The 16,755-nt window shown below is 38.8% G+C and overlaps 4 protein-coding genes across 7 annotated transcripts; 1 reads left to right on the forward strand and 3 right to left on the reverse strand.

The window, feature by feature from the left end:
* The first annotated feature begins 1,169 nt into the window (after window positions 1-1,169).
* On the forward strand, window positions 1,170-2,211 carry LOC131301528 (cytochrome P450 CYP749A22-like). The gene is made up of 2 exons (XM_058327882.1): window positions 1,170-1,302; window positions 1,399-2,211. The coding sequence occupies exons 1-2, from the start codon at window positions 1,294-1,296 to the stop codon at window positions 1,825-1,827; spliced, it is 438 nt and encodes a 145-aa protein (XP_058183865.1). The 5' UTR covers window positions 1,170-1,293; the 3' UTR covers window positions 1,828-2,211.
* A 2,673-nt stretch (window positions 2,212-4,884) lies between these two features.
* LOC131301767 (cytochrome P450 CYP749A22-like) lies at window positions 4,885-7,176 on the reverse strand. The gene is made up of 5 exons (XM_058328176.1): window positions 6,807-7,176; window positions 6,482-6,705; window positions 6,086-6,318; window positions 5,593-5,965; window positions 4,885-5,496 (listed from the first exon to the last, which is right to left on the reverse strand). Exons 1-5 carry the CDS (start codon window positions 7,087-7,089, stop codon window positions 5,068-5,070), a joined length of 1,542 nt encoding a protein of 513 aa, XP_058184159.1. The 5' UTR covers window positions 7,090-7,176; the 3' UTR covers window positions 4,885-5,067.
* A 1,071-nt stretch (window positions 7,177-8,247) lies between these two features.
* LOC131299789 (protein FAR1-RELATED SEQUENCE 5-like) lies at window positions 8,248-9,541 on the reverse strand. Its single transcript, XM_058325366.1, has 2 exons — window positions 8,817-9,541; window positions 8,248-8,755 (listed from the first exon to the last, which is right to left on the reverse strand). The coding sequence occupies exons 1-2, from the start codon at window positions 9,539-9,541 to the stop codon at window positions 8,248-8,250; spliced, it is 1,233 nt and encodes a 410-aa protein (XP_058181349.1).
* A 1,596-nt stretch (window positions 9,542-11,137) lies between these two features.
* LOC131301771 (zinc finger BED domain-containing protein RICESLEEPER 2-like) lies at window positions 11,138-15,398 on the reverse strand. Of its 4 annotated transcripts, XM_058328183.1 has the most exons (5): window positions 15,171-15,398; window positions 12,326-14,341; window positions 11,777-11,956; window positions 11,559-11,704; window positions 11,138-11,445 (listed from the first exon to the last, which is right to left on the reverse strand). In XM_058328183.1, exon 2 carries the CDS (start codon window positions 13,726-13,728, stop codon window positions 12,817-12,819), a length of 912 nt encoding a protein of 303 aa, XP_058184166.1. In that variant the 5' UTR covers window positions 13,729-14,341; window positions 15,171-15,398; the 3' UTR covers window positions 11,138-11,445; window positions 11,559-11,704; window positions 11,777-11,956; window positions 12,326-12,816. The 4 variants fall into 4 exon arrangements, with proteins under 4 accessions (XP_058184166.1, XP_058184167.1, XP_058184165.1 ...); XM_058328184.1 differs by having other exon boundaries at window positions 11,138-11,704; window positions 11,791-11,956; XM_058328182.1 differs by having other exon boundaries at window positions 11,138-11,704.
* Window positions 15,399-16,755: the final 1,357 nt, after the last annotated feature.

A 16,755-nucleotide genomic window follows, 5' to 3' on the forward strand; every position in this document is an offset into this window, starting at 1 on the left:
TAATCCACGTTCGTCAATCCCGTTCTGCCCCTCTAGTCAAGCGCCTGTGTCACTGCTAGCCATCAGAAGTTTCATCACCCCCACACCGGAAGTGTATCTACCAACTGACCGAGTGTCTCCTTGCAAGACCAGATCTTCCGCGGCTGAACTCCGAACGCACCGTGCCCAATCACAGAGCACAAAATCCGATTGAACCAGACTGCTTCCGATCTCTGCAAGTCTGCTCCGCTAAGCGCTCGCACCGGCCTAGGAGCCCCCAATCCGAAAACGGAGCCCGCGGTTGCGTCCGGAACGTCGAGATAGTCAAAATCGACTAATCATACGCGAAAAACGGAGTCCGGACGGCTCCGGAATCACAGAAAACAAATTTTAGGAATATTCTGCTGACTGTGCATGCTGACTGTGCATGCTGACTGGATGATGACATCTTGCTGATGTCATCGTCTTCAACCTGCAGCTGCGTGTGGAAACGTATCAGAAGCGCGTCAGATCCATTTTCTGATTTGACTGCTTAAGCGCAACTTTGACCGGGAAGGTGTGGATCACCCCGACGTCGGATGAAGGCTTATTATACCTTCTCGAAATCGTCTTGACGAGACGAACAAGATGGACAGATTAGATCGTATTTTCGAGCTGTTTCGAAAAAACGCAGATTCGAACAGAGGCAAAAAACAGAATGTTGCTTTGTGTTTTGGCTTCCCAAGCTCTGATACCAATTGTTGCGGAAACTAAGGATCAAACCAGAACACAAACACACACACAAACACAGAGACAAAGATTTACGTGGTTCCCCAAAATCGGGTACGTCCACGGGGTAAACCGGAGCAATTATTCAAACAAAGGAAGCTTTACAAGTGAGGTCTCTCACCTCACCACACTCTCTCATCTCTGACCTACATTTCTACTGCAAACAGACCTCACAATTTCCTTCAATGGTCTCTCACTCAAGAGAGATACAAACCCCAAGCAGAGGACTCCAATTTATAGCCAAAACCTGGAGCCCTATTCATGAGCCACGAGAGGCTCATTTACTGCAATCCCATGCCTGGGATTTTCAAGATTTAGGCAAATCTTTTGAAGTCTACAAAGGCTGCCAAGGCTGCCATCTTTGACCAATGAGAGAATTGGAGCCACACTTCAGCAGCCCATGTGCTGATTTCAACAACGACCACCTCCTTTCTTTCGTGGACCATCCTTCTTCTAGCAATCGATACCGATTGGCAAGACAAAGTACGAAAGGAGGTGCTCGAGTTACTTGGGGACCAGAATCCAAACGCAGAAGGCATTGCAAGAATGAAAAAGGTACACTGCGCATAGGAATATTTGGATCTATGTTTATTTACAACTCTGTGTGATAAATATTCACTCCATCTTAAAGTGATTTCATTTTCTGTGTAGATGACCATGGTTATCAACGAGACCCTAAGACTATATCCTCCGGTCATCGGTCTTGTGAGAAAAGTACAACGGGAAAGCAAATTGGGAAGTCTCATTCTTCCGGTCAATATAGCCGTGAATATTCCGTCGTCGTTTCTTCATCTTAATCCTCACATTTGGGGAGAAGACGTGCATCTCTTCAATCCAGAAAGATTTTCGGGAGGAGTTGCTAAAGCCACAAACAACAATCCCGCAGTATATCTTCCTTTCAGTTTGGGACCGTGCAACTGTGTGGGCATGAACTTCTCTATCAATGAAACGAAAATTGCTCTCTCGATGATTCTGCAACGCTACGCCTTCGCTCTGTTCCCAACCTATATTCACTCGCCCATGGTTCGTGTGACGCTTGGTCCACAACATGGGATTCAGGTGATGCTTCACCCTCTCTAGCATGTATCAACTCTAATACTATTTATCAAGTGGTGTGCAGTGGGTGCAGGACAATCTTACATTTGAAGCACACCAATTTGTTCCTTATGTACCTAGACTGACTGTATGTCTTGGCAGGGTTTATTCAAAAAAAAAAAAAAACTCTTGGCAGGGTTTATTCAAAAAAAAAAAAAAAAAAAAGTGGAGCGAATAAAACTGCAGGTTTGTTTGCACTAGAAAAGTCAACCGCTAATGAATTGTGATGATATTACAGTAACATCATATACTGTTACACAAGACAATGCCTTGTATACCTAATCAATTCTGATCTTTGTTGTCAACTTCTACTTATTTAGAGGACCCTATGTGTCACACTCCGAAATTTTAATAAAAAGTTCATAATGTGTATGCGTAATTCAAATAACTAATTAGAGTAATTACTTGTGTTTATCCTAAATTGTGTAGTAGATATTTTAAGTGGTAGAAGTTCTCTACGAGCTTTACGACATGAACGGTTCCGATCATGAAAATAAACTCAATACGAATCGTTATTTGGCCAATTGCACGGTGCTGTCCCCATAAGAGAACTGCCGACAAACTAGATCCTTTTGTTATTACGAACTCCACAAAACTAAGGTCAAAAGTGTAAAGAAGCCCAACAGTATTATTGCTTGTCTGTCATTATCAGCGGTCTGCTTGATATTGAATTGTATTACTCATTAAAGGTGGCTATTGGGACCCACATAACCGGCGCTTGTGAGTGCCCATTAGCATTTGCTTGTTAGAAATATTATGTCACCATAGTTTCTTGGCTCTATTATTATGTTTCCTATTTTGTCTAGGCCATTATTTGTGTTTCCTATTTAGTCTAAGTTTCCATGTTGCACATATATTTTTAATTTGTTTAAGGTTCTTGGTGGTCAAGTTTTGTACTAGTCTATATAAAAAGCGTACTAGGGTTATGTATCATATACAATCAATAATACCATCAAGTACCGAACACAACCCCAGAACCCTCACAGCCTCTGAGGCTCTGACCCCGTGAAAATATCTGGAAAAAGCAAGTAATCAAAAAGTAAATCGAAAGGGCTGAAAGAAGCAGAGAGATACGAGTAATTATTCTATCGTCTCCGGGCACGTCACGTGATGCTCCAACACCATTTATCCACGCATTCTTATGGCGAGTTACCGTAGCAAAGAGGTTTTCGCGGAGGTGGGAGACGAGGTATTTGGGTGAAGGTTTTGAGCATTTGGCTCAGCAAATCGTCGAGACACAAGAACAGCAGTCTTGGGGATCACAAGGGGAAAAATATGGCCGAAGATAAGGGCAGCTGCTCTACGTCCGGCCCTTGCCCTATATGCCTCGGACCTTTTCTTCAAGAATCCTATTTGGATCATTGTTTCCATAAGTTCTGCTACAATTGCATTATGCGTTGAGCCAAAGTGGTTGCTAGCAAGCTTTCTCGCCGGCCTTCCTCTGTAAAGTGTCCTCTGTGCAAGACACATAATTTTTCTATCGTACATGGCTACGATGGGAATTCTTTTCAACAACATTATATCAATCAAGATTTTGGAATTAGTGCTTTCTTTTCAAAAGCTCACAAATATAGGTTACGGTGCTACCATACAGAACCAGATAGCTTAATCAATACGTTCAAGGTACCACAGTATAGGAAGTCTCGTAAGTATTTTAAGCCGAATCAGTGGCTCAAAGGATGGTTGAGACATTGAAATTATCGTCCATCACGTACTTGGTGTAATTGAGAGTCATTGAGGAGAAATAAACTCCAAAACTCTCCAAGTACACTGGAAACACATGAAGAAACTTTCAAGGCCTTGGTATGTCAAGCGGCGAGACCTTTCTTAACTGGAAGAACCGATCAGTTTGTGCACGATGTAGAACTGTTTCTAGCTTCAGGATTGAATATTGATGCCTACGACAAAGTATACATGCAGCGTTTGGGTTGGAAACCTCCCGGGATTACCACCGAGGAAGTTGAATGCACCTTTAGTTCCATTCTTGTACATTTTTGATGACTCTGATGGAAATGACTGAACAATGCCTCAGCAACATTTGGCGTGCACCAAGGCGTCGTTTATTCGGGGACTAAAACTGACAGAATTAAGAATTCTAGGATTGGTAGTCATGGACTACTATTTGCTGCTATTAATTTAGTCCTGAATCCGAGTCACTCATGCTGTTGCAGAAAGCGGTTTTAGAAACTAATATATAGAAGTGTTTTTAGAAAGTATTTCAAACTACTAGAATTCGTGAGAACGATTATTGAGAACGTTAACATAAAACGAGATCGAGAATGCAAACGGAGATTATGCGGCCTATGTCTTGCTATATATCTACTGTTGGATCTATGTGAGAGATTTAAAATTAAGATTCTACATCCCAAACCTTCTGGTAATTAAATTCCTCCTTCATTTTCTTGCGTTGTGGTATTTGATTTTCCATTATAGTTTTCTATGTGAGTATATCATTAGCACGATTGGCTTCTGCTTTGCTATTGAGTTTGCGTCGATCGATTTCTACATTGCCCTTCGATTTCTTCTTCACTACAGTCCATCAATTCTGTGAGGTTTTCAGTTTTAAAACCTGGACAAAAATTACTAGTCCCTTCCAATTTATTCTTGAGTAAGGTTCAATAAAAATGAGCTATGGATAAGGACTTTTTAAGACTCCCGTCCAATCGACTGTTCGTAATACAAAAGTTCAGTTCAAATTATACACTAAACATCGAAATAGATCAGTGGTGCAAGCTGAGCACTTAAGTGCTATCTCGTTCATTTACACGAGTTCGAGCCCGCCCTACCAGCATCCAACAACCACAGCTAATATAAACAAGAACAAATGTAAACTCGAACGTTTTAGTTGGTTTCGTTACCGTACAAGGATCCGATCCAACTGCCCCTCTGTTAATTTGTGGACTTCTCCAATTCTTATAACTGGCCTTTTAGCAATCAAAGCTTTCGTGTTGCTGCTGGAATTCTTTGATTCCCAATCCAGACAAAAACTGCTTCTTGTCATGATAAGGAAAACTATAACCGTTACAGCAAATGAGAGGTAACTAACCAGAAAGATCAGAATCGATCATTACAATATACGATGGTATCGTATTATCATTAAAATTTATGTACATAAGTAAGTAATATCCTTTTTCTCAAGGACCTTCAATATCCTTCTCAGGGAAAACACATTGGTTTGCTTGAAATCTAAGACTGCTTTGCCCCTGGCGCACACCTTGGTACATGCTAGAGAGGGTGAAGCATCACCTGAATGCCATGTTCTGGACAAACCGTCAAACGCATAGTTGGCGAGTGAATATAGGTTGGGGATAGCGTGAAGGCGTAGCGTTGCAGAATCATTGAGATAGCGATTTTTGCTTCATTGATCGCGAAGTTCATGCCTACACAATTGCGTGGTCCCAGACCAAAGGGAAGGTACACTGCCGGGTTGTTGTTGGTAGCTTTAGCAACCCCTCCTGAAAATCTTTCTGGATTGAAGAGATGCGCGTCTTCTCCCCAAATGTGAGGATCAAGATGAAGAGACAGTGTCGGAATGGTCACGGTGATATTGGCTGGAAGAACAAACCTTCCCAATTTGCTTTCCCGTCCTACTTTCCTCTGAAAACTGATGACTGAAGGATACAGTCTTAGGGTCTCATTGATGACCATGGTCATCTACAAAAAATAAAAAACACACTTAAATTACTGAAGTAAATTGGAATTACTAAAAACTTATCTATGGCGTATAACTTATAAGGTCATGGGTTGTACCCTTTTCATTCTTGCAATGCCTTCTGCATTTGGCTTCTGCTTTCCAAATAACTCAAAAACCTCCTTCCGTAATTTGTCTTGCCACTCCGTATCGATTGCTAGAAGGAGAGTGGCCCACGAGAGCAAGTTGGTGGTTGTTTCATGTCCGGCAATGTAGAAGGTCTTACACTCATCAACCACATCTTTCAGTGTAATCCTATTCGTGTCGGCAGGATCGTTATATGCCTCCATAAGTAGTCCAAGCAGATCAGTCCCGAAGTTTCCCTGTTCTGTCAAAACTTTTTCTCGTTTCCTTATAATCCCTATAATAGAATCTCTTATTCCTTGTTCAAGTTTATCTGATTCTTCATCATCGGTACTCTTCCAAAACAGGCTGTACACAAGAGGAACACTATGTATTATGATGATTAAGGAGAAGAAACTGAGCAAGTTTATATCAACAAAACTGCACAATTTTTTTTTCTTGGGATTAATGAAGCATGAGTTTATTTACCTAAGGCCAGGAAGCCTGATTTTGAAAAGATTCCTGGAAAATAAGGTTACCATCTTCGTCAACATCTCGAATATACCTTTCCCTTCTAAATAACTACTGCCAAAAGCTGTCCTCGAAATGACTTCTGATGTTAATACTTTAAACTCTTCAAACACCTCAATCTCTTTGCCTTCGTGATGTTTCCACCTTTCTAGCATCATCTCAACACTCTGAATCATCGCCGGAACCATGTTCTACATAGATAGAGGCACATATGCCATTGCTTGAATCATTTAGTCCAACTTCAACACTCACCAAATTAATTTCTGATTCTATTGAAGTTACATAAGAATCCCAACATTTTAATGGAAAAATAATCCAAAACCAAACAATAGCGCGCAACTAGTAAACACGTACTTTTAGGCTCTCTGCATAGAAAGCGTGGCTGGCCAGTTTCCTTTGCTTTGCCCATTTTTCACCTTTAGATGTCACAAGCCCATCCCCTAACAGCTTCTTTAAGAAGTCATTAGTAACTGATTTCGGGTAACTCTTTTCCTTGTCGTTAAGTACTTCCTTGGCATACTCTGGTTCTGTGATCACTAACAGAGCTTGGGGACCATACCACATAAGTACATTTCTCCCTGACCCAATAAAAAGGAATCGAAGAAATCGTCAAAAACAATATCGAAACTCTTCCTAGAGTACGGAAAGATTTGAGTTTTTGTTTTCAGTATTTTCGTACCGTATATGTTGAGCCAAGAATGTAGATGAGGTTGGAGTCTGGGGAATATGTTGTGCGATAAACCCATCGGTTTGCTCCTGGTTGCTGTTCTCATATTGAGGACCTCTTTCGTATTTCCATGGACGAGTCTGTAAGAAGGGCCTCTGATTCCCTGTGAATTCATCACGCGTTGAATGCGAAATGGAGTCCACCATATTCTGTGAAGGAGCTTGATGAGAAAAAACAGAAGGTACAAACAAAGAGAGCATGAAAGAAGGATCGTTAGGGTTTCGAGAACACCCATATCAATTTCAGGCCACAGAACTTCAAGAAGCAGCTGAACTATTAGTTCTATCGTTTAAGGCTTGTGGTGTTCTTTGCTTTGCTTTGCTTTGCTTTGTACGGAGTATTTAATGAAGAGGGCAGGGCGAGGAACTTTTTGGTATACCCGGTATATCACAAATTTGGTATCCCCTTTACAAAAATTGTGACACTTGGCAGACGGTAATTTTTAAGGACTTCAAGTATAATTATTCCTCTCCAATTCATATTGGGCCTGGCACTAAAACATCTGGGGTTTTTTTTCCCGCATAAATGCCTCTTTGCACAAAAAGCTAAACACCCCTCCCCAAATTACCCCTCTGCTATCCCAGCTGCTTCTTTTGCTTTCTTCTCTTCCAATTTTTTTACATTTCCAGATCCACATCAAAAAAGGATCCATATTTCATCAACAGGTAACAACACGTTTCAAGGGTTTTTTTAAATTGTAATTTAAAGGTAAAGTATAAATTATGAGGATTTAAACCAATTCAAAAATAAAAGGTCCGTAGTAAAATTTAAAGTTGTAAATTTCCATTGAAAGCACAAAGATTAAACAAAAACTACAATAGCCAAAGATTAAACAAAAACTACAACCACTATATCATTCCTTGCAAAAAAAAATACATTCCCTAAATATCTTGCTTGTTTCATTTCTGTGGTGGTAGCATTTCCATTCTTAACTCAACTACGGTATTGCATCTTCCTCAACTAGCAATCTCATATAGCTGAAACGGGGAGAATTAACCTCCGGATTTGAAGAAGAAACCTACATAGCATCGATAAACTCCTATTAAAATGTTGAGATTTTGAAACTCCGTGTGCCAAGGATAGCAAATTGTGGAATAAAATTATACGAATACTTGAGTGGGGATGGTGAACTGGTCATGTACACTAGTTGGATTAACCTGGTTATGATTGCTTGCACTCATGGGAACTTCCAACTGTTGTAACATTGGATTGATGAGTGTCGAACTACTTGCTTGAGGAAAGGATAATTGAGAGTTTCCAATCCTTGATTTCCTTTTTTGTCCTAAACAACACCATAAAATTCATGTCAAAGAAATCACTAACTTACACAAAAATGAAAAATGAAACATGGAACTCACTTATTTAATTAATCTTTCTAGGAGCAAAAACTTATCTAACAAGAGAGGAATATATCTAACAAGAGAGGAAACTCACCGGTCACCATGTGATTTGGATGTGGCATTCGAGGCTTTTCTGAAAGTCTACGTGTCTTCCTCTTCTTCTTTTCCCAATAACTTTTAATTCTAGCATTGGTGCTTCCTTTCGTCCGAATGCGTAAAGGATCAAGCACATGCCTATCATCAGTAGGGCTAGGCATTTCTTCAACACAAGTGGTGATATCTTCTTCAACACAATTAAGATCATCTACACTATCTAAATTTGCTATCTCCTCTTCAACCATCTTCAATGCCTCCCTTAATTTATCCTTAACAATTTCAGTGCATTTACAAGATAATGAGCCCTTATCAAAAACATTTTGCCCCATATGATTCAACTCACTAAGGTGCAATGAGCGAGTAGATTTTCCTTCTTGGTGCAATGATTCTCCAACATCACCTTCTATCCCCGACTTTGCACTTTTGGTCCATCTCTTTAAGATATATGGTTCAGGTATCTCTTTTCTAATTTTTCATAACAAGCACTCTTAAAGCATGTTTGCACAATATTCCCAAAATCTCAAACAGCTTACAACTACAAGAGATTTCATCATTGGAAAGATCAAATTGAACAATATGCACCCTTTGACGGCCATCCTTTGTTACATGATAGATGGAAGTTGTCCCATTGCAACTAATTTCAACACAATTCAATCCAAAGCTATCCAACAATTCCTCTTCAAACTTACTAAACATGACAAGAGTGTACACCTTAGATGCATGATTCAAAATACCACGCTTACTTACCTTTGCTGGCGCACCATTTTTGCATCGAAAATCATCACTTCTTTCATCTCGCCGCATTTCTTCAACCTTTTCCTCATAATATTGAATAACTTGTAGGAGAGACATAGGCTTTCGCATAATTTGATGAAAAACACTATTAGTTCTCTCACTTCTTTGGGAGGATTTCATCCTCGCCGAAAAAAAGTCTACACTAAAAGCAGGACACCATTTTTCCCTAAGATCATACAATCTTTTAAGACAAGAATGATTCTCTAGTCCAAACATTTCAACCATATCAGTCCAATCGCTTTCAAATTTAATTGAATCATAGCACCCATAAAAACACGTGTCAAATAAAGCTTTGAAACTTGCATTTGTAAATAGTCCAGCTAGATGTTGCTTAGCATTATTTGAAATGTGCCACATACACAATTTGTGGCGTGCTCCAGTGAACACTACCTCTATCGCATTAGCCATTGCTTGATCTTGATCAGTAAAAATACTCTTCGGTTGTCGATTCCCCATAGCTTCTAGAAAAGTCTTAAATAACCAAATGAAAGATTCTGTTGTCTCATTCGACAAAAAAGCACAACCAAACAATTTATTTTTCCAATGATGATTGATACCAACAAATGGGGAGCAAACCAAATTATACTTGTTAGTTCGGTATGTTGTATCAAAAATAATGACATCCCAAAACATTCATAGTCTAACTTTGATCTTCCATCCCTCCAAAAAAAATTTGCCATTCGGTTTTTTCCATCCACTTGAAATTAGTAGAAAAACATAGGATCTTCAACTTGCTTACGCTTGAAAAAATTGACCACGCTTTGTCCATTCCCTGCTTCAATAAGATTTTCCCTCCCCGTATGCAAAACCCTTTCTCAAGGCATACTCATTGGAGAGGTTGTAAGCTTCATCTTCCGAAAAAATATTCATTCCCACTTTGAGTTCTCCATTGCAATCATTCCCACTTTGAGTTCTTCACTGCAATCATTGAAAGTTTCCATTAAAGTAGCTTCTTCACTCTTATTTTCATAATTTGGGGCATCCATTAAACTTGAGTAGCCAGGAAAATGCAGTGTGATTAATTAATAGAAACCCAAAAAAATCACAAGGATCATTCAATAGAATAATGAGTATTGTATTGAAAAAAAAAAAAAACGTTGAAATGTGTTGTTACCTGTGAGTAAAATAAGGATATCCCCCTTTTGAAGTGAATCTGGAAATATAAAACAATTGGAAGAGAACAAAGAAAAGGAGAAACTGCAGTGGGATAGCAAAGGAGTAATTTGGGGGAGGGGGTTTTAGCTTTTGGCATTTGTGCGGAAAAAGGCAAATGTTTAGCGCCGGGCACTGCTATTCGCAGCCCTTTATTTTCTCCCATAGCCTACTACATTTCGGTAAATGGTTGTTGAAAATCATACATAACATTTCGTTAAATAGCTGTTGAAAACAAGATTATATTTTGGTAACTACATGTAGAAAATATGTTCAACTTTCGGGAAACAACTGCCGAACATACATTTTCAGTAAATAGCTGTTGAAAAAAATATTATATTTCGGTAATTGGATGCTGAAAATATATCTCAATTTCGATAACTAACTGTCGAGTATAATTGAAAATTTTTAACGGGTTATGGGAGAAAATAAAGGACTGCGAATAGCCTCGCCTTTAGTGCCAATATGAATTGGGGGAAGAGGAATAATTACAGTGGAAATCCTTGTAAATTACAGTTTTCCACATGTCAAATTTGCTGTGAAGGAGGATACCAAGTTTGCCGTACATCGGGTGTACAAAAAAGTTCCTCGGGGCAGGGATATTGGATTGGGGATAGGGCTGCAAACGAGCCGAGTCGAGCCGAGCCTCAACATGTTCAAGCTCGGCTTGGTCATTTATAGGGAGGCTCAAGCTCGGCTCGAGCTGGAAAATATGAGCTCGAGCTCGGCTCGTCAATCATTAGCAAAGCTCGAGCTCGGCTCGTCTAAACTCGGTAGTATATGAACGAGTCAGCTCAGCTCAAGCTCAAGCTCGTTAAAAGGTTCCACATTCATTTTTTTAAGTCCAACTTTCACATTCGATTAAAACCACCACCTAATTCCATCAGTCCATCATTTTTAAGAACCAAAGTAAGAATATACATGAAGCACCATTCACAAAAACAATGGTGCAAGCCTGGAACAAATAAGATCCCCTAATATATCAAAGTTCACCAAAATATGGGATCTTACAAAAAAAAAAAAAAAACAGTCAATCAGCCATCAAATGTCTTTGCTTCCAATCTCTAAACATATAACTACATATCAGTATTTAATAGCATCACAAAATAGAACAATCCTTCAAAAAACCCCAATGCCAAAATGTCTTGAGTCGATAACGCGCCAAAAGTGATTGTCCATTTCCATGTTTCTTGCAAAACAGCCACCACCTGATGCATTAAATAAGTGAAATAAGAATTAGTATCTACTATCTACTATCCATTAATCCATCAAAACAATTAAACTCACAGATTCATATATACCAAATGTCTTTGCTTCCAACCTCTAAACATATAACTACATATCAGTATTCAATAGCATCACAAAATAGAACAATCCTTCAAAAAAACCCAATGCCAAAATGTCTTGAGTCGATAACGCGCCAAAAGTGATTGTCCATTTCCATGTTACTTGCAAAACAGCCACCACCTAATGCATTAAACAAGTGAAATAAGAATTAGTATCTACTATCCATTAATCCATCAAAACAACTAAACTCACAGATTCATATATACCAAATGTCTTTGCTTCCAACCTCTAAACATATAACTACATATCAGTATTCAATAGCATCACAAAATAGAACAATCCATCAAAAAACCCCAATGCCAAAATGTCTTGAGTCGATAACGCGCCAAAAGTGATTGTCCATTTCCATGTTACTTGCAAAACAGCCACCACCTGATGCATTAAGCAAGTGAAAGAAGAATTAGTATCTAGTATCTACTATCCATTAATCCATCAAAACAACTCAACTTACAGATTCATATATATATATCGATACTGTGGTCATGAAACAACTAGTCTGGTTACTACATACTAGCATTTTCTAAAAGGACACACCACATCACTCCATTATGGTAGAATGAACTCCTTGTGAGATGATTCTTTTCCCTATCAAAATAAGTACAAAAAATTAATCTCAATATATGCACACACACACACACACACACACACACACACACACATATATATATATATATATATATATATATATATATATTTCACACAAATGATCGAGCAAAAAATAAACTAACAAACTTCACTTACATCGGATCCCTTCTTTAGTCCATGATATGCACGTACCCAGTCAGCCCCACAAAGTAGTATTTCAACAGTTCTGTAGCCAATGATGCACGATATGGATCGATAACCCTACTTCCCGCACTAAATGTGGACTCTGAAGCCACCGAGGTAATAGGAATAGACAATATATCACGTGCCATCTTGGAGAGTATACGATACTTGAGACTATTTGCTTTCCACCACTCTAATGCATCAAATTGGGAATCCATGCCTTGTTGACATATATAGACACCTTCTTCCAAGTAAATGTCCAAATCAGATTTCACCGGTTGAATGCTATCAGACTGCCTAACAAAAGACTCGTATTTGGATCTACCCGTAACAACCTTTCTACCGAGCAAAGCACTGTTGAGAGAATCAGCTTCTGTTGTGCTTTGTTGAGAAATCAGTTCATTGTATGCTTGGGAGTGCATAGCAACATACTCATTGTAAAGCTCATAGAGACTGTCCTTCAACTAAGAAACCTTTTTTTGAGGATCATTGTCTATCACAGGAAAACAAAACCTAGGTAGAACCATTTTGTATCTTGGATCCAATATTGCACCGAGACCCATCAATAGATTACTCTCACCCCAATACTTGTCGAATTTCAACTTCTTCCTTATCGCCATCAATCGAATGCAATCGTCACTGTCCTCTATAATTTTATCCAAGATTTCTTTTATCCTCCAAACCTCAGTGAGAAACAAATTAGAAGTTGGATACTCACTTCCCGAGATAATATTTGTGACATCATTAAAAATCTCCAAAAATTGACACACCCTCTCAACTTTCTCCCATTCGTCATAGCTAGGCACATAGGCGAAACTCAAATCCCTTTCACTGTACCTAGGAAAAACATCCTTGAACTCCAAGGCAGCAGACAACATCAAATAAGCTGAATTCCATCGAGTAGGGCAATCCAATATTAGTTTTTTCGAAGGCAATTGCAACTGTTTAGCAATCTCACTAAATTGAATAAGGCGAGGTTCAGATGCAACTAAGTACTTCACCGCTTCCCGAACACATTCAATAACTCCCCCAATTACACTAAGTCCATCTTGCACCATGAGATTAAGTATGTGCGCGCAACAACGCACATGAAAAAGCTTACCGTCAAAGAGTAACTTTTTCTTCAACAACTTGAACGTCCCTTGCAAATTCTTCAAAGCGAGATCATTGTTTGAAGCATTATCCACTGTTATGCTAGCCACCTTATTTTCGATGCCCCAACCAGTTATACACTTGTAAAGAGCATCAGCAATTACTACCCCAGAATGTAGAGGTGGCACATAGCAAAAGTTGAGTACACGCTTTTGGAGCTTCCAATCACCATCGATAAAATGACCAGTCACAACCATATAATGGATCTTTTGTCCGACTTCCATAAGTCCGTTGTGATGCTAATTCTATTAACATACTTCAACGTTGTCACCAACTTCTTCTTTTGTAAATTGTAAGTCATGAGGCTATCATTTTTTGCAGTGGTTCGACTAATCTTTTGCCAATATGGACTGACAGTCCTCATGAACTTGTTAAATAAAACATGTTCCATATGCATAAAAGGATACTCATGATAAAGTAACATATGCGAAGCAGCTTCTCTCACTTTTGCATGGTCATACTTAAAGGTTGTAAGATTTACACTATCAGATTCAATGGTCTCAAATGATAACGTCTTTTGCTTTTTCTCTACGTTTCCAAGAGCAAGTTTACGTTGCACACAATTATTTAAATGTCTAATCAGTTGAGTAGTAGGACCAGAAACTTGAGTGCAATATGCTTGTTTGCAAAACTTACACTGAGACTTTTTGCTTCCATCTGGAAGAGTCACGGTATCAAAGTCATCCCAAACATGTGACGTTTTTTTTTCTGGCCTTCTTCTCAAATGGGTTCTGCTCTTCTTCATGAATAACTATAGGATCTTCAGCTTGCTTATCATTGCCCTCTGTGCCCACTTGAATACTTGGCTGATTTACATCTGCTTTACTAGAACAGTTCCTAAGATATAACAATAAAATTTTAACGGATTAAGCAATTATTTTTTAGACCTAAGTTATTCTAGGTCTCTGATAATAACCTATCATTTTTTCCCCAAATCAGTTTGTTGAAATTAGGGCTAGAAGACAAGAAACACACACATTATAATATATATCTTTGGTGTTGGTTGTCACAAACTCACAAACAATACTTTAGAGAATAAAATATGCTAACCAAACACCACTATGAACTACAGATTAAAAAACACCACATGCAGAATGTCAAGGACTTTGAGCTACTGTTAAAAAATGACTTTGAGCCACTGTTCTTATAATAATCACATAGTCAGCCACACATCGAAAATCACAATAAAATTCACAAAAGATTAAAAATATGCAGGCAAATAGGCAATAACTCTAATCCCCAGATTTGAGTCAGGGAAAGAAGTTCCCATCCATTAAAGAAAAGGAAAGGCAAGTCCGAACCTGATCGAATGGAATAAGCCCAAAAAAAAAGGGGGAGGCAAGAGTTTTTTCTTCCTAATTTTTCGTCAACAAAGGGTATTTTTAATAAGTATATCAGGCCGAGAAACCCGTGCAACCACTGAAAGCTAGGAGTCAGGTAGAGAGGTTGAGGCAGAGAAAGAGGTTGAGAGGTCGAGAGAGAGAGAGAGAGAGAGAGAGAGAGAGAGAGAGAGAGAGAGAGAGAGAGAGAGAGAGAGAGAGAGAGAGAGAGAGAGAGAGAGAGAGAGAGAGGTCGAGAGGTCGAGAGAGAGAGAGAGAGAGAGAGAGAGAGAGAGAGAGAGAGAGAGAGAGAGAGAGAGAGAGAGAGAGAGAGAGAGAGAGATCACCCGTGCAGAGAAGGAGGAGGTCCAGGAAGATCGGCGACTGGTTCGTTGATTTGGGTGGTGCGATCGTCGACCTTGGGGTGGGGTTGTAAGGTTTTCCGTCGCATCTTTGTTGACTGAAGAGTGGAAACAGAAAACCCTAAGTATTTGAAAAAAACCTAAACTTTAAGTATATATACCCCCAGATAAAAAAAAATATAAATATAAATAAATATATATATATCCGGCTCGCGAGCCGACTCGAGCCGAGCTCATTGCAACTTGAGCTCGGCTCGTTTATGAAACGAGCCGATAAAATCGGCTCAAGCTCATTCATTTACCTTCCGAGCCGAGCTCATTGCAACTCGAGCTCGGCTCGTTTATGAAACGAGCCGATAAAATCGGCTCGAGCTCATTCATTTACCTTCCGAGCCGAGCTTGAACGAGCCAATAACGAGCCGAGCTGCGAGCCGCTCGCGAGCGGCTCGGTTCGTTTGCAGCCCTAAGTGGGGACACAACATACTCCCTAAATTCAAGTTAGTATTTGAGTGGTGTGGAGTAGTGCTAGGAATAAATTTCAGACACAGATACTTTTTGAAACCTTCTGATACAGGTTATCCCATGACGCATTCAAAGGATATACTTGCATCGGACTACTTCAAACACATATGTATCTAAATTTGTGTTCACATGTGAGTGTTCGAAGCATTGTTGATTTGGGTGACATTTGTGATTATACAAAGAATATTCATTCTTTTGGTCAGGAAAAACTGTATCCACGTCATGTTTATGTTGGAAGCATTACCAGTTTGTGTGTTATTTGCAGTGGCGTGCATGACCGATTCTATAAATCAATTATATTGCGCCATGTCGTAGTGTTCTATTAATTGAGACTACTGTTTTGACGACGTGACACAATGTTATTGATTTGAAGGAAATAAAGTTTATACCGCCGGTGTATATAATTTATTCTCCTATACAATATATCTAATCTTTTGGTTTGAAAGAACAGATAAGTAGTATAAATAAATAAATAGTACTTTCTCAGTCCCAATTTGTTAGTCTTCTTTTAAGGGGGTCTGTGTCATTATTTTAGTTTATAATTTTTGTGTGATTTTAAAAAAATTGTTTAATAAATTTAATGGAGACCGATCAAGCAAAACTCATATTGCTTATAAAAAGTATTATTAATAAAAATATGACTAAATTTTATCCGATTAAAATAGAACAAGAGACAAACAAATTGGGATGGAGAGAGTCTTATTTTTTTGTTTACACCGCCCAGGCCAATATTTCAATCAAATCTACGACAAGAAGTGTGGTTGAGGAAATTGATTATTGAGCTGGCTGAAACAAACGACAAAAAAAAAATAATAGTTGTCATTTTGACAAGATATTTTCCAATTAGATTAGTGTGACCCTAAGATATCAAGAACACATAAATATCCAATCCACAATATGTGGCTTCTCACATATGCAAATTAGATAGAAACTGTTTCTCTCTTCGATTCGTCTAACATCATTGGTCCACTATGAAAAGACGTGTAATTTTTTATTAAAAAATAAAGTAATTTCGTACAAAATATTTTTTTTCCTGAATATCGGTACA

Source organism: Rhododendron vialii, chromosome 9a, assembly GCF_030253575.1.
Source record: "Rhododendron vialii isolate Sample 1 chromosome 9a, ASM3025357v1".
Classification (NCBI taxonomy): Eukaryota; Viridiplantae; Streptophyta; class Magnoliopsida; order Ericales; family Ericaceae; genus Rhododendron; species Rhododendron vialii.